The sequence below is a fragment of the Marmota monax genome, unplaced genomic scaffold (assembly GCF_021218885.2).
Source record: "Marmota monax isolate L192 unplaced genomic scaffold, Marmota_monax_Labrador192_F-V1.1 WCK01_AAM20220418_F8-fsc00107, whole genome shotgun sequence".
Taxonomy (NCBI): Eukaryota; Metazoa; Chordata; class Mammalia; order Rodentia; family Sciuridae; genus Marmota; species Marmota monax.
In genome coordinates, this window is record NW_026693761.1 from 3,165,861 (window position 1) to 3,192,907 (window position 27,047).

The 27,047-nt window shown below is 40.4% G+C and overlaps 1 protein-coding gene across 1 annotated transcript in view; it reads right to left on the bottom strand.

The window, feature by feature from the left end:
* Positions 1–19,255: 19,255 nt before the first annotated feature.
* The window catches only part of Aoah (acyloxyacyl hydrolase), a 204,456-nt gene continuing 196,664 nt past the window's right edge, over positions 19,256–27,047 (bottom strand). The window contains exon 21 of the mRNA XM_046460635.2: positions 19,256–19,619. Within this exon, the coding sequence (XP_046316591.1) occupies positions 19,491–19,619 (129 nt within the window). The 3' untranslated portion in view covers positions 19,256–19,490. The remainder of the gene's footprint in view (positions 19,620–27,047) is intronic.

Genomic DNA, 27,047 nt, shown 5'->3' on the forward strand with positions numbered 1-27,047 from the left:
ACCTCAAATATTGTGGTTTTATTGCTCTATAGAAAGTTAATTGTTTTTACATCTAACTTGACATTCCCATTTCATCATGCATTTTCTCCATGCTTACATCCCCATTTCTCAAATCCTGTTCTTTCTAGTTCTTTTGTCTTTCTGTTTGGTTCCCTCATTACATGGTTAAGTAAAACTTTGCCTCATGTTCTTGATTTGAAGAATTAGGTTTCAACAAATTGAAAAAAAAAAAAAAGAATTAAGCTTTTAACAAAACAAATAGAATCAAAGAAAAACAACCACCCAAACCTGATCCCCAAATACAGTGGAGGGTTTTTTTGTTTTTTTTTAAGAGAGAGAAAGAGAATTTTTAATATTTATTGTTTTAGTTTTCGGCAGACACAACATCTTTATTTGTGTGTGGCACTGAGGATCGAACCCAGTGCCGCGTGCATGTCAGGTGAGCGTGCTACCGCTTGAGCCACATCCCCAGCCCTACAGTGGTTTTTACTGAATATTCCCAGAGTGCATGAGGTTGTCATACCATAACGTCAAAGTGTGGCCTGTGAATTTCTCCCCAAAGTCACCGCCTCTTAGTTAATTGCCTAAATTCTCTGTCTCTCTCCTGAGTCTCCCCCCATCCCACAGGTCCTCAGAGTCTGCTCTTTTCTCCTGTGCCAGCTACTCCCTAAGGTCACTCCCCAGTCCCCAGTGAATTAACTGCACTCTAGTATAATCTCTTCCCTGGTGAGTGTGGGAGGAGCCTGTGATAGACTTCTAACCAATAGAATACAGTAAATGTCATGGAATGAGCCTCTCTCAGAGTGACAGGGGTTCATTATGACCCTTTAAGACTCTGCCTGAGATGTCTAAGTCTCTGTCTTAGCATTTTGGAGAGGGGGACTCTCCTACTAGCCTCACAGAAGAAGTTGCTATCATGTGGCATCCGTTGAATGGGCCACACTGTAGGAAACCACAGAGATCCTCTAGGAGCTGAGGGCTTTAATCTCACATGCATAAGGAAATGAATTCTGCCAACACCCACAGGAGCTTGGAAGGGACCCTAAATTCCTTCAAAGTCCCAGAAAGAAACAACCTGGCAACATTTGATTGTGAGACTATGAACAGAGGACACAGCTAAGCTATGCTGGATTCTTGGTCTAGTGATGAAATTAAATGGGCGAGGTTTCAAGCTGTTTTTTATGGGTTAAATTGGTACACAGCTATATCCTGTAGTCTTCTTGGTTTCATTGATTGGCATCCCCATGGACCACCCCTTCTCAGTAAAACAAAAGGAACTCCCTTAGTATCTATGCTCTTAGAAATCAGGGTGTGTGTGTGTGTGTGTGTGTGTGTGTGTTTGTGTGTGCGCATGTGTGTGCCTTTGCCCACTTGTGTGAGGTGAGCATGCATCATAAAGAGATTGTTAATTACTCATTCCCTTAGTAAAATCCATTGACCCACAACCTTTGGAGGCCACTGCTCAGTAATAGGTGTATGCATTACTGCTTCCACAAACAAATGTCAGAAGAGCCAATAGTGTTTGTTCCCAGATCTGATCATACCAATTGTTATTGCAAATGGCATATTGTAAATGACATTGTAAAAGACACAGTCAAATATTACATAAACAGAAAGTCCAAAAGATTTTTTTTTCCCTCTGAGAACTATGGGATTCTAAAAGAAACTGCTGCCATATCAGGTGTATATATAAAAAGAAAATAATAGAAATCTAGAAGAACATGGCTCTGAGATTTTTTCACATGTGTCTTTAAATATTATCTTTAGAGACCCAGATAGTGCACATTGGTTGCTTATGTAAAAAAGAAGCTATGAGGTTGTATAACTCATTCTGCAGACTCCTGCTCAAAGAAAGGCCTGTCCTCACAATGCATTTGATGAATGAAGTGGAATATTTGAGATGTGTGTGCAATCTTTTATTATGCTTTCCCACTTTAATTGACTTTTTCAGTTAATTGATTGTGTTAGATAAAAGGGCTCCTTCTGAAATTTAATTTTAACATTTTCCCCCTGTCACAATATGATTGCATACAAGAAATTCTGTTTTTAAGAAAAGGAATGTTTGAGTTCTCTGGCTGACAGTATTTTAGGAAAAACTTGTCACAAAGCTAACTCTTGGATTCTACTGTTTGTCACTGAGTGGCAGCAAGCTAAGCTGAAAAGTTAAATGATAGGTTTGACAACAGAATAGAGAAGTCATCTCCAGGCAGCTCTTGACATGTTTTCAAATGAATAACATAACAGGATTGAAGATATGTCATTGTTGACCTTGACAAAGAATTACCGGCAAGGGGAAATGAATTTATAATAGGCAAAAAATAAATAAACAACTTCTATGGAAATTTCCTCCTTCCTTCTCTCCCTCCCTTTTTCCCAGTCTTCTTCCCCCTTTTTAACTAACTTATAACCTACATATATCTTTAGGTATAATAATATCCCAGTCCATTTCTGATAGCCAGTACAAACACATGCAATGACCATCTTCCAAGCACCAAAAGTCCAGACAACTGGTTTACCAGTGGGATAGACTAATTGAAAATGGGACATGAATTTCACTTTCTCCTATGGATTTATATCAAGAAGGGGTTGTGACTGTTTCTAAGAGATTTAAGAATCTGAATTTGGACATTGCCTGAAGGGAGCTGTAACATTTCTATTCTGTTCCTGTGCAGGCTTTTGGTGATGAAAGATATCTTTCATCTGAGAAAGTCTTTAGAATCCTTCTCCAAGATCTACAAATAGGAAGCTGTTAGGAAGTGGGAAGAGAGCATCATGGGATTGTCTTCTTTATGAGGACTCAAGACAGTGGCTTCTGAGACAACAGAATCCCTTCCTTGGACTCCAGGCCAAAACATCTGCCTCTCCTTTTTCCGGTCCACGTCCAAGCATGTGCCTCTTCTACAAGCCCAAGGGGAAAGTGTCCACCCACAGCCTGCATCTCCCTTTCTAGACCATGCTCCTGATACCGGGCACTCAAAATTCCCTGTCCAATAGCTGGAGTGCTTCCAGGGGCTGGGAAGCCTTCTTCCCTGGGTCATCTCCAGGGTCAGCCATCATATCTGTGGTTCCTTGACCCAGAGGGGTGGCTTTTTATAGGGCAATGGCCAAAGAGCTTGTGAGTGTGGCTATATTCTGATGCAGAATTCCAAGAAGTCCAGGATTTCTACAGTCCAACATGGACTTCCAGGTCATTGTGAAGGTATGTTTATCATGGCATTTGAATAGAACATACACACTTTATATAGCAGCTTGTTAGCTTAATACATAACTTTCGTGTATACTTTATTTTTATGTAAATGGTATATGAATCTTCATTGCACTGTGTCCTGGATCCTGCATATAGTTGCATAGCTAGTGAGAACTACTAATTAGCTCTAGAGAAGGACTGAAAGGGGCTAGGGTCCCAATATCCCCTTAAAGGGCAAACCACCAATGACCTATCTTCCTTCTAATAGATCCCCTCACTAGGCTTCCCAACCTCCCAATAGTGTCACAGGTTGGCTATCAAGCCTTTGACCCATGGGCCTTTGCGGCATATTTGAGATCCCAACTACAAGATATAGCAAATTCTGAACGAATAGTCTTCACCTGTTCTCATTTTTAGTTGTCATTATTTCCACAATGATTACAGCTTTTCAGGGCTTCCTAACTCTCATACTTGACCCAAAAACTAAGAATGATTACGCAAGGGGCTGGGACTGTAGCTAAGTGGAAGAACTTTTGCCCAGCACCTGTGAGGCACTGGGTTCGATCCTCAGCCACATAAAAATGAAATAAAAGCACCTAGTTCCTCTCTCTTTAAAAGAGAATGATTACTCAAAATATTATTTTCTTTAATATTCACCAAATACATTCAAATGGTATTTAAAGTCTTCTGAGGATTAAATGTACTGAATGTATAGATGTTTATGTTGATTCTTTTAAAAATATTTTTAATAAAACATTTAAAATATGTTTTAACATAAACAACGACTATCTCAGTCTAATGGTATGAATCTTAGTTTACTACTATTAATTTGTAGAACTGGTTATAGAAATTCAGGTAGGAAGTCAGCGCTTGAGGAAATCAATATTGTCAATCAATAACTTCTTCCAGGTGAATTTATAATTTAGCTGAAAGTGGTACAAGTGTATATGCAATTTCCAACTTTGCCACCAGATGGTGACAAAACCTCTTTGAATTTTGGCCTCGTCGCTTTGTGTCCTCTCTATTGGTATTTGAGAGATTGAAAAGACTGGTTACTTATATTCTTAATGGAATACAGGTCTTTTAAAACTACGAATTCAGCATTAGATGTAGTTAAAATGTGTACACAAGTGTATGACATTCTTTAGATGCCAAAGAATTAAGCAGCATGAAATGAATGGAGAACTATTCATCTCTTGTAACTAACCCTACCTTTTAATTTATGCAACTCTCAAGAACCAGTTTCCACAAGTTGGTGCTTTCAAAAATTGCCATCTGCTGCATCGTGGACCCCAGCCATTTAATATTTCTACTTGCTGTGGAGCTGCACCCTTCATGGAGTAATTTGCTCATCCTCTGCGTGGGCAGTGTGCACCTAAACGGGAGGCAAAGTGGAAGTCGCTCACCCACTGTTTTCCTGGTGGAATGGAGCAGGGCTCATGCACATGGATTCCCTTGCTTCCTCCTCCTTGACTCTGCTCATTTGTTTCACGGTGTCTTCCAAATAAGAGCAGTTGAAGTTTTTCCTCTTTAAACTCTGTGTCCTTGAGACACAGGACTGTCTGGAGGGAGCAGAATGCTTTGCCTAGAAACTGTGCTTCTTTCTTGGAAAATGACCTCCAACTCACTGATATCAGAGAATCCACTCAAAAGCAACCATATCAGTTCCCATAAACTGTTAACACAAATTGAAATCATGTACAGGATGCAATGAACTGGGTAAAGGGAATTTATAAATCAGCAATAAAACAAAGGTGGATTCACAATCCCTTATCTGAACTTCTTGGGGTCAGATCATATGGGATAAATAAAAATTAAATTGCCTCATTTCAGGTGAGGTCAAGTTTTGTGTCCAAATTAGTTATGAAACAAACCTTTGGTTGTCAGAGCTGCTTGGATTTTAGGAGTAAGGGTAAGGTATTGTGGGCCTGCATTAGGTGATTTTCATGTATTGGTTCATTTCATCTACAACGAAGTCTTATATTAAATATAAGGATATAAGAATATGGGGAACCTGAGGGCTGGGGTTGTGGCTCAGTGGCAGAGTACTTGCCTAGCATGTGTGATTCACTGGGTTCAATTCTCAGCACCACGTATAAATAAATAAAATAAAGGTCCATTAACAACTAAAAAAAATATTAAAAAAAAAGAATGTGGGGAACCTGAGGGTGAGAGTGGTTGAGTAACTTTTCTGAAGTCACACAGCAGAGCCAACACTGAAACCATGGTCTGACTCTAAATGGCAAAATATTACATTGCTTCTAATACTTACTAAAAATACCAAATATTCTAAAATGCTTAAGAATACTTTGACTTCCTTGCCAACATTTGGCTTTTTACCCACATTATGCACTAGTGTTTATTTTCTTTGGGATCCATGTGAAAGAACATGATGGCATAGTGAACTCTTCCACCCAGATGACTGGAGGTAAAGCCCCTGACCTGCACCTTCACAGAGTGGCCAGGCCTGCCTGGAGGAGAGGGCAGGGTTGCAGTGCTGGAAAGCAAAAAATCAGCACCCCAAGTGTGGGATTTTCCAGTGATTGGAGAGTCCTATTGTGCACTTGGTCTGCACTGCTGATCAGCCTTGATGTTCTCTGCAAATATAATCTTACATCTAATTAATGTCTCTTGATTCCTTTTGCAAATTGTTAAGGGATTCGATTCTTCTTCTTTGAATGGGGACAGCAGAAGTCACTTAGCTTCATAAAATTGTCAGAAGGCCAGGGAGGAACCGTTGGCTTTATAATGCACATTTTCTCAGGATGGGAATGAATTGAAATAGTTTTATTTTAAAGTCGTGCTTTCAAGGTAATTCATGAACTTAATGATCCCCGTTGTATTTTCTTCTCTCTTGTATTTTTCCCTCTTCCAAATTATAATACTATTTATAGTCTAAATTTTAGCAAGGTACAATTTTCTTCCCCAGATATTTTCTTCTTGTAATTAAATCAATAACTTAGTAAAAGCATGGACATAAAACTCTTTTTATATGCCTGTAAAAATATTGCAGGCCACAATAAACCATGTAACATTTTAATGGATTCTCTCAGTGACCTTTTATAGACTTTCGAGATTTGTAGAAAAATGATACAACTAAAGGATACATAGATCAATATGTCATTTCTAACATGCTAACAAATGTCCCCCTGGATGAAATTTGTATGGAGGTGAACAGCAGACATGGGTATTCATGCATTCATACATCTAACTTCCTATTGTCCATAAAATTTGCATACAATGAAATACACAAATCATAGGTGTTCTGGTCTCTGAGTTTTGATAAGTGCACACATCTGTACAACTCAAGTTATTATCATAATAGTACCATCACTCCAGAAAGTTCTTTCATGTTTCTTCCCAGTCAACCTCCCTCTTGTTCCCTATAGTTTTCTGATTATTTTCAACACAGATCAGTTTTGCCTATTCTAGAATTTATATATATGTATATGTATATATATATATATATAAACATATATATATAAACATGAATGAATATATATATATATATATATATATATATATAAACATGTATGAATATATATTTACTCAGTATAATTTTGAGACTGATTTATGTTGTTGGATGTGTCTGTAGTTTGTTTTATGTTGCTGGGTAGAATTTCAATGCGTTTATCTATTCTTCAGTTGATGGACATCTGGATGGTTTCCAGCTTTTAGTTTTTAATGAATGGAGCTGCAATGAATGTTCTCAGGCAAGTCATTTTGCAGAAATATGCTAATCAATACTTAGGAATGAACTTGCTGGTCACAGGATAGAGTTATAAGTAGTTTTATAAAAAACTTTTCAGAAGTGCTTAGAGAGGAGGCTGGACTTGTAGGTCAGCAAAAAAAAAAAAAAAAAAAAAAAAGCAAAGAGGACTTTCCCAGCATTTGTGATAGATACCCTGGGTTTGATCCCCAGTACTGCTCCATGCCAAGTGCTTTTACATGAGAGTTTCAGTTGCTTTACATCCTTGTCAGCACTTATTGTTGTTGTCAATCTTTTCGTTTTTAGCCATTCTGGTAGGCTATAATATCTCCTTCAGATTTTATTTTCATTTATTTGCCTGATGACCAGGATGTTGAGCATATTTTCAAAACAAAGCTTATTATGTTATTTCATAACAAAGCTTATTTTCATTCTTATTGGCCATTCATGTAAATTTTGTTTTTAAATTTTGGTCATGTGTATGTTCAGATCTTTTGCTCATTAAAAAATATTATTGATTTGTAGGATTCTTTTTTTAAAAAAATATTTTCAGTTGTTGATAGACCTAATAACTTTATTTATTTATTTATTTACTTATGTGGTATTGAGGATTGAACCCAGTGCGTCACATGTGCTAGTGGTCACTACTGAGCCACAACCCCAGCCCATTTCTAGGAATTCTTTAAGTATGATTTGTGAATATTTTTCCCCCATCTTTGGTGTTTTTAGATGAGAAAAAGTTCAAAATTTTGTCCAATTTAACAGAACAATGTCAATTGTGTCTAAAGTCTAACATCAGTTGTTTTCATTTTTGGATGTTGTATCTGTGTCTTATCTAGAAAATTCTATTTACTCCCAAATTGTGAAGGTATCTTCTTATGTTTTCTTTTGGGAACTTTTCATTTTTGAGTTTTTACATTTAGGTCTTGGATTCATCTGAAATTAATTTCTATATATAATATAATATAGAGGTGGAAGTTCATTTAAAATAATCCATGGTAACATCCCAATACCACTTAGTGAGATTTTTTTTCCTTTAAATTTCTTTGGCATCTTTGCAAAACAAAGAAATAACTATAGGCAGGACACAGTGGCACACATCTGTGATCCTAGCGACTCTGGAGGCTGAGGCAGGAGGATAGTGAGTTCAAAGCCAGTCTCAGCAAAAGCAAGGCACTAAGCAACTCAGTGAGAACCCTGTCTCAAATAAAATACAAAATAGGGTTGGGGGTATGGCTCAGTGGTCAAGTGCCCCTGAGTTCAATCTCTAGTACCAAAAAAAAAAAAAAAAAAGGAAGAAATGACTATAAATGGAGGTTTGATTCCATACTCTCTGTCCTATTCTATTGAGTTATGTGTTTCTCCTGATGTCAATAACAATATCTTGATTGTTGTAGTTTTACAAAAATGTTTTAAGTTAGGTAGTAAAATACCTCTAGTTTTTCTTTTTCTTTTTCCCCTGAAGTTGCTTTGGCTAACCTAGGTTCCTTGGATCATTCTTTATTTTAGAATCATTTAAAAATCAATTTAAAAAAGCCTCAGAGATGATATTTAGGATTGAACTATAGATCAATTTTAGTAGAATTAACAATTTAATAATATTGAGTTTTCTAATTTATGAATATAATATGTACACATCTCTATTTATGTAGGTATTGTGTTTGATATAGAGGACTTATAAGTTTTTTGGTAGCTTTGCTTCTGAGGATTTTGTGTTTTTGATATAATTTTAAGAAAAAAATTCACTTTCCAAATATCTGCTGTTGTTTGTTGTTCTATAAAAATTACAATTGAATTTTTGGGCAGAATGTAGTCTTCTCTTTATTAGAGAATTTGCTTTTTAAGAAATAACAGAAATTGCAAATATTTTGACAGCCATGTATAAAAATTTAGTCCCAAGATAATATTCTCGAGTGAAGATTAACAAGAGTTAGAAAAAAAATTGCCTAAATTCACAGGGTGGCCTCTCTTCCTGCCTCCCTTCCTCCCTTTCTTTCTTCCTTCTTTTTTGTCTACAAAGAACCAATGTGGACTTTTTAGCAAGTGAGTATATATCTCCAGTTACCAAATTGCCTTCAACTGGTTAACTTTTTTTAGAAAAATAAGCACTATATTTTTCAGAGTAGTGTTAGATTCAAAGAAAAACTGAGTGGAAGATAGAGAGTTCCCCTATACCTTCACCCCACCCCAACATACACAGCTGCCCCAGCTGTTGACGTTCCTTATGGGACTGGTACATTATTGGTTATAATCAATCAACTCACACTGACACATCATGATCACTCAAAGTTCAGATACTTCCTTTGTGTTTGATTTTATTCAGTTTGAATATAATAGGCTGAGGTGAAGATTTTTTGACATTGATATCCCTCATTTTTATGACATCACTCTTCTTGTATTATGTTTTGTGTGTGTGTGTGTGTGTGTGTGTGTGTGTGTGTGTGTGTGACCTTCTGCAGATGTCCTACAGTCCTTGGATGTGCTGTTTCATGTTTTTTCTTTTTGTTTTTCAATTTTGGAAGTTTCAAAACTCCCTTTTTCTCAGCTGTGTGGTCTATTAAAGGGTCCATCAAAGGCATTCTTCCTTTTCATTACGTGTTTTAATTTCTAGCATTTCTTTTTGCTATTTCTTAGAACACCCATCTCTCTGCTTACATTACCCCTCTGTTCTTGCATGTTCTCTCCTTTTTCCATTAGAGCCTGTGTCATAGTAATCATCACTGTTTTAAATTCCTAGATCAGTAATACCAGTAATCTTGTCGTATCTACACATGGTTGATGCTTGCTCTATCTCCTCAAACTGTTTTTTTTTTTTTGGCCTTTTAGTATGCCTTGTAAACTTCTGTTGAAAGTCAGACAAGATATATTCTTTCTCTTGGAAGTTTCTGCTCATGGGCTTCTGCTTTAGTAAGTTTAGTTTATCTGTGTCTGCCTCTCTTTTTCTGATTTTTAGACATTGGGTTTTCCCTTTGACCTCAATTCTCTGAAAGATCTAAGAAGAATCGTTGATTTTCAGCTTTTTATGTATTGTTAGAGAGTCAACATTTTAAAACAAGTTTGTTCTTTTTAGATATACATGACGGTAGAGTATATTTTAACATTATAAACACATGGAGTATAACTTATTCTAATTGAGATTCCATTCTTATGGTTGTACATGATATGGAGTTTCATTGTGGTGTATTCATATATCAACATAGGAAAGGTATGTCTGATTCATTCCAGTGCCTTTCAAATTCCCATCCCCCTCTTTTCCCTTCATTCCCCTTGTCTAATCCAATGAACTTTTATTCTTGCCCTCCCACTCTTGTTGTGTGGAGTGTCAAGTTTTAAACTCCTTACATGCTTGATCAGAAAACAGACGTCTCAAACTGGGGATATAACTCGATTGGTAGAGTGCTTGCCTCACATGCATAAGGCCCTGGGTTCAATCCCCAGCAACCCACACAATTACCTTTATATAATTACAAATGAGACTGAGATTATTTTCATATTTGTTTATATAAGGGATATTTGATATTTGATTCCATTTTCTGTGGACTCAGCCCATTTGTACCCTCTGCCAATTAAAAAATTCAGTTGCTGGACTTGTGCTTGAGTTTCAAAAAACTCTGTATCATAAAGAACTTAGCTCTGTCTATGAGATGAGCTGCATTTTCCTCTATTTGCCATTTGTCTTTTGACCCTGCTTAGGTATGTTTTTTTGCTTTGCAAAACATTTTACTTTTGAGAAGAAAATCTATCAATATTCATGGTTTCTGGGTTCTAAGTCAAAAATGGATCCTAAAACAGTTTAGAAATGCATAATGACAAAGAATTATTATCATCCTCCTCATTATTATTATTTTATACAGCATTTTCAACAGCTACTTCTGTCCCCCAAGGGAGTAGCGTATGTTCTCTTCAGAGTATATATTTTCACAAATTCTACTAACGAATCATTTAATGTAGAAAGGTAGACCTCAGAGGAGCAAAGTAGAGAGAGGAGAAATAATTCGTTCTGCACAATGAAATAAGAATGTAACTTTCAAGGAGGACCTCGACTCGGGGCTCAAGAGAGTGAAGGCAGAGGAGGAGAAATGAGCTCTCAGATATTATTCATCAGCCTGATGAATTGTTCCTTTTTCAGAGGCACATATACCATCCCAAAGCTTTCCCTTATCCTTGTTTTTAACTGCTGTTCCTTGTTGAATCAAAGGAGCTGAATTTCAAACAACATCAATGTTATTTCCTTTAAGGATTAACTCATTTTTCTGGGTTTGAGATACTGAGCAAGCAACCTGACCTCACTTGAACCCTGCAGATGTTTTTTTCACCCAGGAAATCTCAAATTTCAATGAGAGATCTAGTCACCTGAATAATATTAATGGGAGGTGCACATACCCACCCAGACCTCGACTTATAACAGAGCTCCAGCGTGACACCCTTGGTTGTATCTGGCACATGGCCACACATGTGGGCAGTAACCGGTTCCTTCCTGTTATCCCATCATTTGTTAACCCAGATCCTCTTCTTTTTCTTTCTAAGGGTAGTAAGTTTTGCACTGACATGGTTGAATTCCCTCTGCAGGGTTCTTCTAGGGGTCCTGCACAACTGTGTATCCTGTTCATGTGATGATATTTTCTGGAACATTGATGGTCTGATTCCTGAGAATGGTCTTCAATCTTGTAGCAGATATGGCTAAAAAGCACACTCCCTTCTTCAGGAAGGTGGGATAGACTGGAGGCTAGGAGCCAGATGGCTTAGTTTCAAATTCCTGATTCATCACTTATGAGACCAGTAGTCTTATTTAATTGCTCCCAGATTCCATTTCCCTATCTGTAAAAGTAGAACATTGTGGCAGACCAGCTGTACACAGTGGTTGTGTTAGGTGAGATAATACATGCCCTGCACTTGCCATTTAGCCCTCAGGAAGCACTAGCTTACAGTGCTGGGAGACCAGTATCCTTGCTCCTATTTAAAAAAGGATGTAACCAAGGTGTAGAAGCTTAAGGTCTCCAAAACTTGTGGCTTCCTGAATTCTCACTGATTGTGTTTTTATGTGTCAGCCAGCTCCAGGAGCTTGTAGGACAGAGTTTTATTCTTTTCATGAAACTTGGATGAGCCTGGAGCCTCTACTTATTCCTCAAAAGCCTTCTGCTCCCCTGGCAGCCTCACTGGATGTCCTGACTTCACCTGATATTTACAGAGCTACAATGTAGAATTCACTGTAAAAATATTAACACCTCAGGGCCTTCTTGAGCCTATGCAAAGTGTACATCTCAGAGGGCAGAGTCCTGAGGTGAAACTGTAAGTCCCCAGGGTCTGCAGGGTCCTGGAGCCAGACAGATCACGGAAGCCCTTGATGTGTCCTCTTGCCTATATGCTGAGGTTTATTGACCGGAGCTTTGTGAACCTGGGAGTTACATTAGCAGGGCTCTGAAGCTGAAAGGGCTCCTGCAAATGCTCCATGTAATTAATTAAAAACAAAGCAGCCAGCCCAAAGCACAATGCCCGCAGAAATCTTTAGCAAGCCTCATTGTGTGCACTTTATTTCTCCGCTGCATTTCCATCCATCCAAGAGCTTCAGAAGTGTAATCCTCCTTAACAACAGATTCATGATGATGAGGCCATTATTTTTTGATATGGCGGTTTTAAGAAGTGACCCAGAAAACAGGCTTTAAAAACCACCTCTCTCCACCCCCTTTTACTGCAAGCAAAGGACCAGATTAAAAGAACCCTAGCTTGTATGAATATTTATATTGAAACCTCTGCCAAATCAGATTAGGGAAGTTCATCCCGGCGGGCAAACAAGGGTTCTGTACTCAGATTTAATGAGAAACTGACATGTTAATAGCATATTGATGCATCCATTCATCAGGAAATCCATACTACAGTGAACATGTGCTGTGTGTTTGGGAGGGGCTGCCTTTGTGTTTTACTTCTACCAGGGAAGCTGTTGTCACCAGGAGGAAGGTTCCAAACACATTCTGCTTATACCAAAGATGAGGAGAGAGTTGGGCACTCTGCTCTGAATATGCCTGGGAAATCCCTGTCTTGACAAGGCCAGGAAGTGTATTAGACAGAGGCTAATTCCCTGAGGCAGCGTCTTCCAGGCTGATGGGATAGAGTGAGAGGCTGCAGGGTGCTAATAGGTATCAGGCCAGGAAAGAGCTCCGGGTCAGAATGTTGGCGAAGGGATGAGCTGTGCAGGCTTCTTGACTGCAGGCCACCTATCCTGTGACCTCCCAGGAAGCTAAAGCATGCAATGCTTCTAAACTTCCTAGACTGTTAAGTTCTTTGTCTAAAGGCACCACAACCTTCTAGCACCATGCACCCTGTTGGTGGGCTGGGAAAACTTGGGAGTCCCTTCTCAGAATAACATTTTATTTGTTTGTGATTCTTTTTAAATCAGTGCATTATAATTACATATAATAGTGGGATTCATTGTTACATAGCCATACATGCACACAACATATTTGATCAGTTTCATTAGAATAACATTTTAAAATGTGAAAAATAAAACAATAGGATTATAAAAGAAAACAACTCCATCCAAATCAAATATCAAAATATTTTAAAAACTTTGAAATATTTAAAAAGGGGGCACACATTTAAAAATGTGCTTATTTTTATATGTTTTAAATAACAAGATCCAGTGGTGGCTCTTTTTTTTTTTTTTTTTGGTACCAGGGATTGAACCCAGAGGCCCTTTACTGCTGAGCCACATTCCCAGCCTTTTTATTTTTTATTTTTGAGACAGGGTCTTGCTAAGTTGCTTAGGACCTTGCTAAACTGCCTAGGATGGCCGTGAACTTGGGATCCTCCTGCCTCAGCCTCCCTAGCCACTGGGATTACAGGTGTGTACCATATTCCCAGCTGGTGGCTCTTATAATTACAGTGGTTCTAGAGTATCAATGACCATAATCTTGATATTTCAAGATACAGTGATTCCTTGTTATTTATGAATTGTTTATTTGTGAATTTGTTGACTTGCTGCAATTAATCTGTAACTCCAACTTAATACTCATGGTGTTTGCAGTTATTCATGGCCATGCTGAGCAGTGAACACGCTGAGCTGCCTGACATGCTTGTTCCCAGCTGAGGTCTCTGGTGAAGGTCCACCTGCTTGTTTCGGCCATAGAACTGTAAACATGTCCTTTTCATGCTATATTTAGTGCCACATTTTTATGCATTTTTGCATGTGCTTTCATTGTTTGAAAGGCCCCAACAAGCTGCTGGGTGTTCCTTGGTCAAGGCTGTTATGTGCCTTAAAGAGAAAAATACCTGTGAGAGAAGGTTCGTTGAGACATGAGTTAACGTGCTGTTGGCATTGAGTTCAATATTAAGGAATCAACTCAATCTTAAATCAAGTGTCTTTAAACACAAACCGAACATACAACAAGGTTATGCTTTGATCGGTTGACAAAATGTTGTGACTGAAGACTCGAGGGCCTCTGACCTGCCAGCAAAAATGTTGGCATTGCCCCTAAGAGCAGCGATTTAGTATTTGCTGACCCAGCGATAAGGACAACATCACAGAACATGACTACCAGGACTATCAAGAATCAGCTGTCTCTGCAACAACTATAGTGTGACCTGAAAATAATACTGAAAAAGACAGCTACTAATTCAGCTGTGTTTTTTTGTCCACATTCATGTTGAAAGGAGATGCTAAATTTTAGCTTGAATATAGTGGAGACAAATTTTTTTTTTCCTGTTCAAGTTTACAGACATTCTTAATTCTGGGGGTCTCTGTGGTCCTCTGTTAAGAATACCTTACCTATGGGGCTGGGTTGTGGCTCAGCGGTAGAGCGCTCCCCTAGCATGTGCAAGGCACTGGGTTCGATCCTCAGCACCACATAAAAATAAATAAAATAAAGGTATTGGGTCCAAATACAACTGAAACATAAATATTAAAAAAAAGAATACCTTAGCTATGGGATAAAATCAGTGAGAGTATAGGATGGGGAAGTCCTTGTGGATTCCTGGGGGACTCAGGACCTGCTACATGTGTATCTGTACAAGTCTCACACAAAGACTTTCAGCTAATCTGCATTTGCTGTGGGGCTTGAAAACCTTTTGTTATATGACTTGAACCCCAAATGAAAAATGCTTAGGAGTGGGTGGAAATAAAGGTACTTGGAAATTATTCATGTAGAAAATGATAAACTCCATTTCAATGGGGAAGGAAAGACAGATTTTTCTGATAACAGAAGAAACCTAAATTATCTTAGAGTTTTGGGGTATCTAGATGAAGACCCACAGAAAACACACATCCTTCTACCAGGGGTGCCCGGAGAGAAGGCAGCATCTCAATGCACTGCTTTTTTTTTCACCCTTCTTACCATGAGGAATATGATCCAATGATCCAATGGGTCTAATTCAAATGTGTCAAAAAAGAGACCAATTATTTTTATATGTCAAAGAGTAATACTATATGATCTGGACAGCAGGTCCATTCATTCATTCAGCACTATTCTTGAGCACCTGTAGTGGGCTAGGCATTGATGCAGAGACCGTGCATGGACACAGGAGTGCATGTGACTGGCAGGTTCCTATTTCAGCTTTGGTTTAAGTTCTGGCGATTCTCATTCCCAGGAATGGGGCATAGTGGAGAGAGGGGTGCATGTCACCTAGGAAAGCCCTTCAGGTGCCTCTCAGCATTCACCCACTATGATTCAAAAAACTCAAGGACAGCAGTTCCAGGGGCACCAATATAGAAATATGGAACAGGAGCTGTTCCTCCACAATTAGCCTATAAATTCTGTGCACCTAGAAGTTATAAGAATTACTCAGCGGATCTACAGATTCAGAACACTCCCAAACCATGGAGAAAGATGGTCAAATCTCAATGGAGGAACGTGTCTGGGTTGGTCAGGAGAATAGAAAGTGGAAACAGAACTACGTAGATGGGCCCCTCTCAAGGCTCCTGACCCAGGGGAGAGGGTCTAACTTCAGCCTCCGGTTCTCCTGGTGACTACGTTGGTATTTATTATTTATTTGAATTGAGTACTTATTTTATGCAGTATTGTTGTTTTCTCAAAAAGTGAGGTGGTTCACCCCTTTTTCCCTTGATTACTTGGTGCTGTGCTCCAGGAGTAGGGCCAGGGTTCAGGACTCAGGCGTCTTTGTCCTCCTCCATGAGCCTGCTCAGAGATGGAACTGGTTGCTATAGTTTGGATGTTGAATGTCTCCCAAAGGTCATGTGTTCAAGGCGTGGTATTCAGGGTGGTGCTCTTTGGAGGTCTGAAACCTTTGAGAAATGTGGTCTTAGTAGGAAGCATTTAAGTTGTTGAGAGTGCTTGGGACCTGGCACCCTTCCTCTTTTCCTTTTTTGCTCCCTGGCTGTGTGATGAGTGATTTTGCTTTGCCGTTTCCTCCTGCCATGCTGTGTGGCCTCATCACAGGCCCAAAGCAATGGGGACAACCGATCATGGACTGGAGCCTTCAAAATTATGGCTAGAGTTCTTACTAAAGGAATATAGTTTTGAGTGCAGCATTCTCTGGGTTTATTGAGACTGAATGATTAATATTTCAGATTAAAAAAACAATAACTAAATATTAGAGTATTTTGGTGTTTAAAAATAACACGAGATGCTGAAATACCAGAGTAAGTTATGATTACCAAGATCCTACAAGAGGACACATCCCTCAGGATGTGGATATATGAGATTTCCACAGCCCAACACTTCTACGCCTCTTACTCTCCAATTCATTCCCCTTGTTTTTATTTTCTGCTTAAAATAGAAACCTCCTGACAATGTGCTGTTGCCCTTTGTTGACTTGCCTCCAGGGGACATGTGCTGGTTATGCTAAATCAAGAGTGATGCTCATGTGACAGAAATGAATGGATGCACATTTTAAGTCTGCCAGCCCCCCCAAATTGAAGCTGACATACCACCTGGCATATTAACCTTGTGAGTGGAGGTGGATCTACCGTAAGTCTAATTAAGTCTTAGAGTGGGAAAGCTGGGAAAAGCCCCCAGAAATATGTCCACGTGGTCTTATGCTTTGTGAAAATCACAAAAGAAAGATATTTTAAACACAATTGCTTTCTGTATCATCTTTTCTTATAAGTGGCCATGGAAATTTTGGGGATTCTTCCTTTACTTTAGCCAATCAGAAGTTGAAATGGAGATTCATGTAGATTGGTTTTATATGTTAGTCCCATTTTCATTACTGTAACAAAATACACTTAAAGGGAAAGAAGGTTTATTTTAGCTCATACTTTCAGAGGTTTCAGCTCATGATTAGTTGGCCCAGTTGCTTTGGGCATACAGTAGCATAGTACATCATGGTGGGAGTATGTGGCAGAGGAGATCTGTTCTCTTGGCAGCAGGGAAAGAGGAGAGAGGGAGAAAGGAACTGGGGTCCCAACATCCCCGTTCAAGGCCATACCCTCAATTATCTAACCTTCTACCATTAAGCCCCCCCCCCCCAAAAAAAAAAAAGATTGCACTGTGTCCCAATAGTGCCACAGGCTGGGAACAATCCTTTAAAACGTGGGCCTTTGGGGGACATTCAAGATCCACATGGTGGCAGTTTAGGTTAATATTTGTGTGATTTGCAGGTGTTTCTCTGTATAGTTAGGCTATTGCTAGTTATTGTTCACCAGTGTCATAACAAAGGTGGCCAAAGACCAACAGTCATATTGCAATTAGAAATATGTGGTTCATGGAGGACAAATGAGATGAGAGATGAATAGAACCAGAAGCCAGTCAGTGGCAATGGACTCCCATCATCAGATGTGCATGGTGAACAGGAGGTGTTTTGCACTGGTGCTCAGCACTCACAGTTAAGAATATATTCAATGATAAATCATCTGTAGTCAGCAATTGGTATCCACGGGTTCCGTGCCTGCAATTCAACTAACCACAGATTTGACCATCGGCAGATTGTTTACTGTATACTTAGGCCTATGATGATTCTTGTCTATAATGAACATACACAGATATTTTTCTTGTCATTACTAAATAATACAACTTAACCACTATTTACATGACATTTGCATTGTATTAGATATTATAAGTAATCTAGAGATTGAAGTATACAGAAGGACGTGTATCAGTTGTACACAATTCCCTTTGAGGGCATGCTCCCAGTGACCTAAAACTCATTAGGTCCCACTTCTTTAAGTTTCCAGTGCTTCCCAATAGGGATAAGCTGAGGACAGAGACTTTAACCCATAGACTTTGGGGAACATTTAGGATGTTACAACTTTTTTCAAATAGTTTTTGATCCTCAATTGAATGAATTTGCAGGTGCAGAACCTGCAGTCTGGAGGGCCAACCATACTAGAAATGGAGAGTGAGTCTCTCACAGCTTACATTCAAAGGAAACCTGACAGAGGTCTTCCCACTGTGACGACACTCCTGAAGATTTATACAACTTTGCCAATAATTATTCGTGTCACTGAAAGAAACTCTTTTAGGGGCTGGTGTTGTGGCTTAGTGGTAGAGCACTCGCCTAGCACATGTGTGGCCCAGGGTTCAAACCTCAGCACCACATAAAAATAAATAAAAATAAAAATATTAAAAAAAGAAACTCTTTTAAACTCTCAATAATAAGCTACAAATTTTAGTTTTTAATTCTTTCTGTAGACAATGATGTCACAAAATCATTGTTATAAGGAAGAGACAATCAGATTATGCAGCTTTAGAATGCAGGGGAAGCTTTAGAATGTGGCTCAGTGGTAATAGCCCTTGCTTAGCATGCAGGAAGCCCTGGGTTCTATTTCCAGCAAAAACTTCTAAAGAAAAGATGTTTATCATTTTCATGGACTTTGTGGGACTTATGGTACTTGTTGACTTTTAACAGTTCTTAATTTGCTCTGATTTCTTTTTTTCTTCTAAATAAGTATTCAAGTTTATGCCTAATTTTGTATTTATGGTTTTTGTGTGTTGTTTTTATTTTTTATTTTTTGGGGTACCAGGGATTGAACTCAGGGGCACTCAGCCACTGAACCACATTCCCAGCCTTATTTTTTATTTTATTTAGAGACAGGGTCTCACTGAGTTGTTTAGTGTCTTGCTTTTGCTGAGGCTGGTTTTGAACTCAAGATCTTCCTGCCTCAGCCTCCTGAGTCACTAATCCCAGTCATGTGCCACCAGGCCCAGGTTGCATACTGTTTTTAAAGAGGGCCCATGACAGTTGAATGTCCTGCTTGTGCAAGTCCTTGGCAGCCATCCAGCAGCCTTTCTAGGAGAAACCTCAGCTTGCTGGGCCATCTTTAAGTCACCAACAGGGGCAGGGCCAATCCCTGACACACCAAGACCATGTGCAAATTGTTGAACATCATTGGGTGGTTTATGTTTTAAGAAGACCCCTTTTTAGAATGACTAACTGTTGTAGGGCACAGAATATTCCCAGGCTGGAAATCATCCTCAAACCGCTTTATTAAGGGTTATTTCAGGAAAAGTTGGAGGGGAATTGACCCTGGAAGAACACGGCACCACAACAGTATTCAGCTCTGCTCTTGAGGAAAGAATTTTGCAAAGATGCTCTGCAGAGGGTACTTTGGGCCTGTGACATAGGGGCCCCTCAACACGCTGCTGATGAGTTGATCCAAGTTTCTGCCTCCCTGTGATCCTCAGGTGTGTATGCCTGAGACACTCAGTGCCCACCTTGGTCTCCAAACACCTGCTCAATCTGGGAATTGAATGGATTCTCCTTTCCCAGGACCTGGGGCCACTGGAGCTGCACTTTCTTCCATAAATTCTCTGCCAGCAGGAATGAAGCCACCTGCAAGAAAGAACCCAAAGGAGGAGGACAAGAGAAATTATAAAAGGGAAAGAATTGACTAGCAAGATTTACTTTATTCTTTCTGTGGTGGGCAGACCTTAGAACAAACCAAGTGAGAGTGAACACAGTTCTTCCCCAGTTGAGTCTCTAAATGAGAACACGGCCCGGATCACTCACCTTGATTTTAGTTTTGTGAGATCCTAAGGGGAGGACCCCTTTAAGCTATATGAAATACAGAAATGGCAAGATAATAAGTGTGTATTGTTTAAATTGCTAAAGGAATTTGTTATTTGATACTAGATGATAAATACACATTTTCAGAAATCACTTATGCCTTTATTTGTGGACGGTTAACATTTGCTGCAGGCCTGAGGCTTGGGTTTGGAGATGACCATGACGAAGCCTCCCTTCCAGGAACTCCTAGCCTAGGGAGGGGACCAGGAATACAAAATTACACCGCCAAACCCCTAGGGAGGGCTGTGATGATGAGGTGCACACCAGAGGGGAAGGGTATCAATCCTGTCAAGTGGGAAAGGGGCAGGTCCTCTTGCAAGAAGGTGATGACTGCACTGAATTTTCAAGAAGGAGGTGGCCAGAAGATGCTGTGGGGAAACAGTGAGCATGGGGGAGGATGTAGCCTACGGGAGGGAGTATCGTGTTAGGGGACTATGGATGCCTGAGGTGAGGCTGGGCAGGGCACCTGAGAGGGGTGGGATCCTGGAGGAGGCTGTGGGTGTGGGCAGTCAGGCTGGAGGGCCAGAGTGGGGCATTCTTGCTTAATGCCTAATGGGCTGAGCTCTTGATCTCCTGCGTGACCCCTACTCTCTCTGATCCTGTTGCTGCATGTCAAGTTTTCCAGCAGGATCCCATGTTGGTTGTCCAGTACTCTGGCTTGTCATCGGCATCTCTTGGAAGAGGAGATTCTTTCTCTGCAGATGATGATGTCCTCATTTGGCAAATGAGGCCTAGCCAGGCCTTTGAGCCCCAGATGGCTCCATCTCCTCAGTGAATTTTTAAGGTTGAATAATAAGAGGAATGTGATTGCTGAAGGCCTTAGTGGTAGGTGTCTGACTTTATTCAAAAGCACAGGGACACTTCCCTACAAGGGAGTTTACAGTTCACCATTTTGATAGGCAGTGCTGTGTGACATTGAGCAGCTCATTTGTACTCTTTGGGCCCCAGATCTCTCATTTCCACGGTGAATGAGCTGGAATCATTGATCTAAAGTTCTTCCTGGGTCTAAATTGTGTGTAACACTTTAGTAGGTGTTAGAAAAACTAGAGCTGATTTAGTCATGGCATTAAGTATCCTCAGTATTTTGATGTGTTCCAGAGCCTTCTGAGGTAGACCTAAAATCTCATCTAATCAAACATATAATTATACCCATGCAGTATCTAACACTCTGTAGTCCCTCCACATGTCAGCACATACCATACATACTACACACACCACATACATGCACAGCACACACTGGCCCACCCACATGGCATACTCCTATAACATCTGCAAATATACACTGTCAACATACACCATATACACACCAAGCAGAGTGCGTACACATACACACACACACACACACCACATATACATCCACAACACCCCCCATAGCACATCAAACCCTCCCTTCCCTCATGCACACATTTTGTACTTAAAAGCAGGAGGGAGTCAAAAGTTGCCTGTCAAGCTGACCATTCTTTGGGAAGGGTCAGATCATCTCCCATACAAAACAATCAGTGTCTTTGAAGACAGAGGCCTGGTCTTGTGTCTGTTTTCCCTGCCATTTTTCAATGAAGGAGGCTGCTGTCAGGTCTGTGGAAAATTACCAGATCTTCTGCTTTTGTTTTTTGGGTTTTGGCTTTCAACTTGACACACCTAGGCTGTCTTTCTAACAAGTATAACATCCCAAGCCACCTGTGGGCACTTATTTCATCTCTGTTCATAAGGGTGGAGACAGAGGGGAGGGTAAGAAGAGGAAAATGAAAGAGCTCATTTGAGCATGTGGCAACTGTTTGGTTTGAAAGCAATTAGATGGCTGTCACTCCAAGAGATTACAATATTTATGAGTGTGTGTTGCTAAAATATTGTATCTCAAATGAGAATTGTTCGTGATGTAGAGACCTGCTATAATCGTTCCTTCATCCCTTCATGTGACTCGCATTTGCTGAGCACCACTGGGGCTTCTCACATGAGCAATCTGCTGTCACACTCCCATGGTCCACCACACAGGAGAGGCCCAGCTGTCCTTCTCTCCTTTCCTTCCAGATCAGCCCTTCTTGAACACAGGTATTCTTTTGTGCTTCTCTATTCAGTTAAAAAAAAGTAAAACAATATCTATTTCATTCTGGGCAAAATGAAGGAGGAAATTCAGCAAAAAGAGAAAACACAGAACAAAAGCTATCTGTAATTAAAATAGAGGTAGCTTCTCTAGCATTGGGTGGAGAAGCCTTTCTGATTTTATATCCAACACACACACACACACACACATACACACAGACACACACACACACACACAGTGGAACCCTCTGAGAATATCATTTTAAAATCTGTGCACATGTGCAGTAAGGGGATCTCTTCTCCATGAATAGTTCCATGAGTGTTGACAGATGCGCACAGTTGTATAACTGCCCTACAATCTTATTTGCTTTGCTATTACCAGTGTATCTGTGTTGGTGAATATCCTCTAAAAGATGGATCTGCTTCATTGTTTTTATTTGATGTGTGGTGTTCCAGCAGGTGGATGCAAGCTCATTTATTTTACAGGTGGAAGATTTTTTCCATACATGTCCATAGCATTTGTCCTGAGGCCAGAGGACAGAGACATCTGCTTCTGCCTGCTCACACAGAATTTCAGCATGGGAGGGGCTCCTAGGCTGCCTGGCTTGTTCCCTGTTGCATACGTGTGTGGAGTGCAATCTAGTCCAGCAGAATGCCAGGGAGTGGGGTGGGGGGGGGCGGTTCTAGTTACATGAGTTCTTCTGGCTAAAGGAGTTAGGCCCTTCTGTGTTTCTTCCTTGACAGTTGAAAACCTTTCAGGGTTCACTTTCTTGCTTTCTTGCATATAAACATGTCCAGTTCATAACATGATAAAGCCAGAAGCAGTTTCTGAGTTGATCAAGTCAGCCTCTTATAATAGAACCTGATGTTTTATTTAATTGCTTGGTGAATTGGAATTGTGCCAAGCTATCCTTCTATTGGTCTGTGACCACTGCTGAGAATTTGATAGGAGATGGGTGGAGTCTATACTGACTCTAGGATGCACTTGAGCTGGATTTCTTAAGTGAAATCTTCTCTGATACAAGAATTTGCCTTGTGGTCCCCTTTGTTTGGTCATTTGATGATGATGATGATGATGATGATGATGACGATGATGATGATTTGCACTAGGGATTGAACCCAAGGACACTTTAACACTGAGCTACATCCCCAGCACTCTTCTGTCTCCTTTTCCCCCTCCCTCCTTCCCTCCCTCTCTCTTTCTCTGTTTCCTTCTTTCTTTCTCTCTCTTTCTTTCTGCAGGGTACCAGGGATTGAGCTCAGGGGCACTCAACCACTGAGTCACATTCCCAGCTCCATTTTGTATTTTATTTAGAGACAGGGTCTCACTGAATTGTTTAGCACCTTGGTATTGCTGAGGCTGCCTTTGAACTCCTGATCCTCCTGCCTCAGCTGAGCTGCTAGGATAACAGGCATGTGCCGCCACTACCAGCCACTCTTTTCATTTTTTAATTTGAAATAGGTCTTGCTAAGTTGCTGAGGGTTTCACTAAGTTGCTGAGGCTGGCCTCACACTTGCTATCCTCCTGCCTCTCAGCCTCCTGAGTCACTGGGATTACAGGTGTGTCCTACTGCAGTTGGCTACATTTTTTATAAAAACACAATTAGCCTAAAGATCTTGCAAGTTGTTTTTACTTTGATTTTTTAAAAAATATTAATGTGGATAGACACAATATCTTTATTTATTTATATATGGTGCTGAGGATTGAACCCAGTGCCTCATGTGTGCTAGGTAATAAGTCCTCTACCACTGAGCCACAACCCCAGTCCCTGTCACTTTGTGTTTTTTTTTTAATCCTTCCAGAACAAACTTTTCATTGGTTGCTTTTTCTTCTCACTGGGATTACTGCAGAGTTAGCATTACATTTCCTAGACTAACATCTACATGATGTCACTATTTTCCAACGCTTCATATCTTTGGTATTGAGGGTACACCTTTCATCACTGAGCATGTTCCCTGGGCTCTCCCATGAGCCCACTGGAGAGATCTGGAGGGGACGTAGGGAACATGCATTTTAAAGCTCCTCACCCTCACCCAGGATCAGTACTGTTTGAGCACTATTTCTTACAAGACTCATAAAAATGTATTTCTGGGTACTAAATCTTAAGTTCTGTGATGTGAACATTGGTGGCTTTTATTCGATTTAGTATGTTTGTCCAGTTGATGGGCCCATTTGGCCATGGAGACTGAGAAAAATAGGAATAATCGAAGATTCTGCAATAGCTCAGGCTTCCTCAGGCACCTCTGCCTGAGAGAGGTTAGAACAGAATCCCTGGGTAATAAGGACACTGTTTCGTGAACTCAGTTGGCTCCCTGTTATTGCAGAACCTCGCCACAGGGCCAGGTGGCTGCTTGTGTCCTGGCACCACTACCTGGTGGGGCCCCTCCTCCAGGGACACCAAGTCTGACATGGTGTGGTACCTCTGTGGAGCGTCACCTGCACACCTGCCTGCTACATTCTGAAGCCAAAACCATGTGGTGGTCATTGGTCCCCTTGGAACACTTTGCTACTCTTTAAAAGTCTCACAGAAGGAGCACCAAATAGGACAACTTAACACCATGTTGGTTTATGTAAGATTTTTGTGGAATGTTTTTATTCACAGCCTCTGATCTCCCAGGAATGGGGAGAAGAGTGGAGGATCATGAGGTGGTGACGTTTTCTTGATCGGGTCCTTGTCAACAGCTGCCATACACTTTCAGAATTTTTCCTGTCTTTTAATGAACAATTTCAAATCAAGGCACATTTCTTGAATCAACTATATTCTACTTATGAGGAGTGCTTTTTTGGGAGGTTTTCCAGTCCTCTAAGAAAACACACTGATGTCAGGAACACCCCACAGGTTCATGAGACACACCAGGATAGGGCAGCGTCCCAGCAGCCATCAGAGTTGGATAGGATTGTGTTGGGAGGGTCCTCCTCACTCCCACCTCAGAAGCTAATTACTTTTTTTTTTTTGCTACTAAAATAGAACCCCTTAATGAAAAAAAAAATCATAAAAACAAATCTTAAATAAGAATGAGCTTTCTGTAATCTTTAAAAAAAGAAAATGCAAGATTACACAGATTTCACCAAAAAACTTAAAATGGCTTTTGATACCTTTTAAGTTGAACTCCTGCTAAATTTAACTCTGGGCTTCTACCAGACCAAAGGTATAAAATCTGCTCTGAATGTATTTCTCCCACAGGAAGCACGCTCCAGGGCTATCTTGAGAAGACTGCTTTTAAACACCTGCGGGAAGCCCTAACCACAGGAAGGCAGAGCTGTCTTCCTCTGCCCTTCTCATTTTCACAGGAGCACAGTCTATTGGACTTGGTTATGTTTGGTCCTGATTGATTTTAAATCTGCAAACTGAAAACTGAAAACATGACAGTGGTGTAAGATGTATCTAAACACTAACATTCAAGGAAAAATATCAGTTCCCTATCAGCTCAATTCCCCTTGTGCTGACTTGGTGGGGTCATCACCAAAATGATGGTTGCAAGTTGGTACATAAAACAAATTAAATAGACATGGTCCCTGCTCTGTGGTTCCCTGGCTCGGATTCCCTCCTGCCCTCTACCATTGCCAATGCTCTTTCTTCTTCATCTTTACTTTTATTATTTTTTTAGGAGCTCCATAAGTCTTCTCAGGGCCCTTGTTTCCCAGGGGCTTACAAGTCAAAACAAATAGAAATCTGGAGGCTGTTAACCTCTTTGAAACAAATTCATTGATTATATGTGCTATGTCTGTCTCCAATAGCATGCAGGGTTCAGGGCTGAACAGGGAGGAGGGAATTGATTAATGGAAACTTCCTTGCTTGCAGTAGGAGTTTGAAGAGGATGGTTTGAGCTGCTGTCGTCGTGATGAGAGGAGAGGAGGTTGTTTTTGCAGGGAGTGTGGCTTGGTCGAAGCTTCCAAGGCAGGAGGTGTCAGGGATGTTGACAGGTGATCCCCGAGGTGCCAGGGTAACAGAGTTTGATCTATGTCTGTGGCTCTTTTAACACTTTCTGTTTCCTGTTGTCTGATTTTAGGCCTGGAGGTCTTTTGAGTGACTCTTCAGATGCTTAACTTTATTTACAGAGACTGAAAAAAGTAGATGCTTAGACAGGTAGAATCCTGCAGCTTCCACAGACAACAAATCTGGGTCTTGGGTTTTTGCAATATTGTTTCTTTGCTTAGAAAAAAATTTCCTTCCTTTTTTCCCAGTCCCCTGATCTGACCCCACCAAAATATTCTTCACTCGGCTACTATGGGCATCTTTTAAGAATACAAGTCTGTTTTTGCTTAAAACTTGCAGGAGCAAGGCCAAGCCCTGTGCTGATTTTACAGGGTCTGGCTCCTGATTTCTTCCCTCTCAGACCCACTCTCCTACTCCATGTCCAGACTGTACAAAGGCACTTTGGATTCCTCCATGGTCCCAGAGTTTCTTTCATATTCAGGCCTGTGCCCACACAGTTTCCTCTGCTCAAAACACTTTTGTAGCCCACGCCCATCTCTTCCCTTTGCTCTTGTCACCTCCTCTGGACAACCTTTTCTAACACCTTTTCCTGTTTCCATGCTGCTCCCGTGGCATGCTGTGTTTGCACGCTTGGAGGCATTTACCACATTATATTTGTCTGTTTCCTCATTGTTCGCCTCCTTTATACTCCAATCTTAAATCATAGGGACTTCTTGTTTGCTTGTGAATTCTCGCTGTGCTTTGACACCTGGGGAGGCATGTGCTAAATATTTTTGGATGGAAAGCTGCCAATCTGGACTTTTCAGCTCACTATAGAGCATGATAAACCGACAGGTTTGGGCCTGGCCATCTGTGCCTGCCCACTTAACTGTGGCTGTACCTCTGCTGCCCACTTTACCACTGGATACCAGGATGCAAACAAGTTTTTCAGGAATCACTTGAGATTATGACATATAAGCAGCTTCAGCCTTGACTTTTTGAATAGCCAGGTATAGCAAAGCTGTTTGAGCACAAGCTAGACCCGCAGTTTGACAGACCTTGAACCCAATATTATTTTAAGAGCCAGGGACAGATTGATCATTTGAGACAAATAAGCCCCAGGGACAAAGTAAAGCTGTCTTTGACAGTTTCTTTTTTCTGTTTGTTCCTAATTGACACCCTACCTATCTTTTCATATGTTCACTCTCTTATAAAATCCAAATTCTATTGTGTGCAG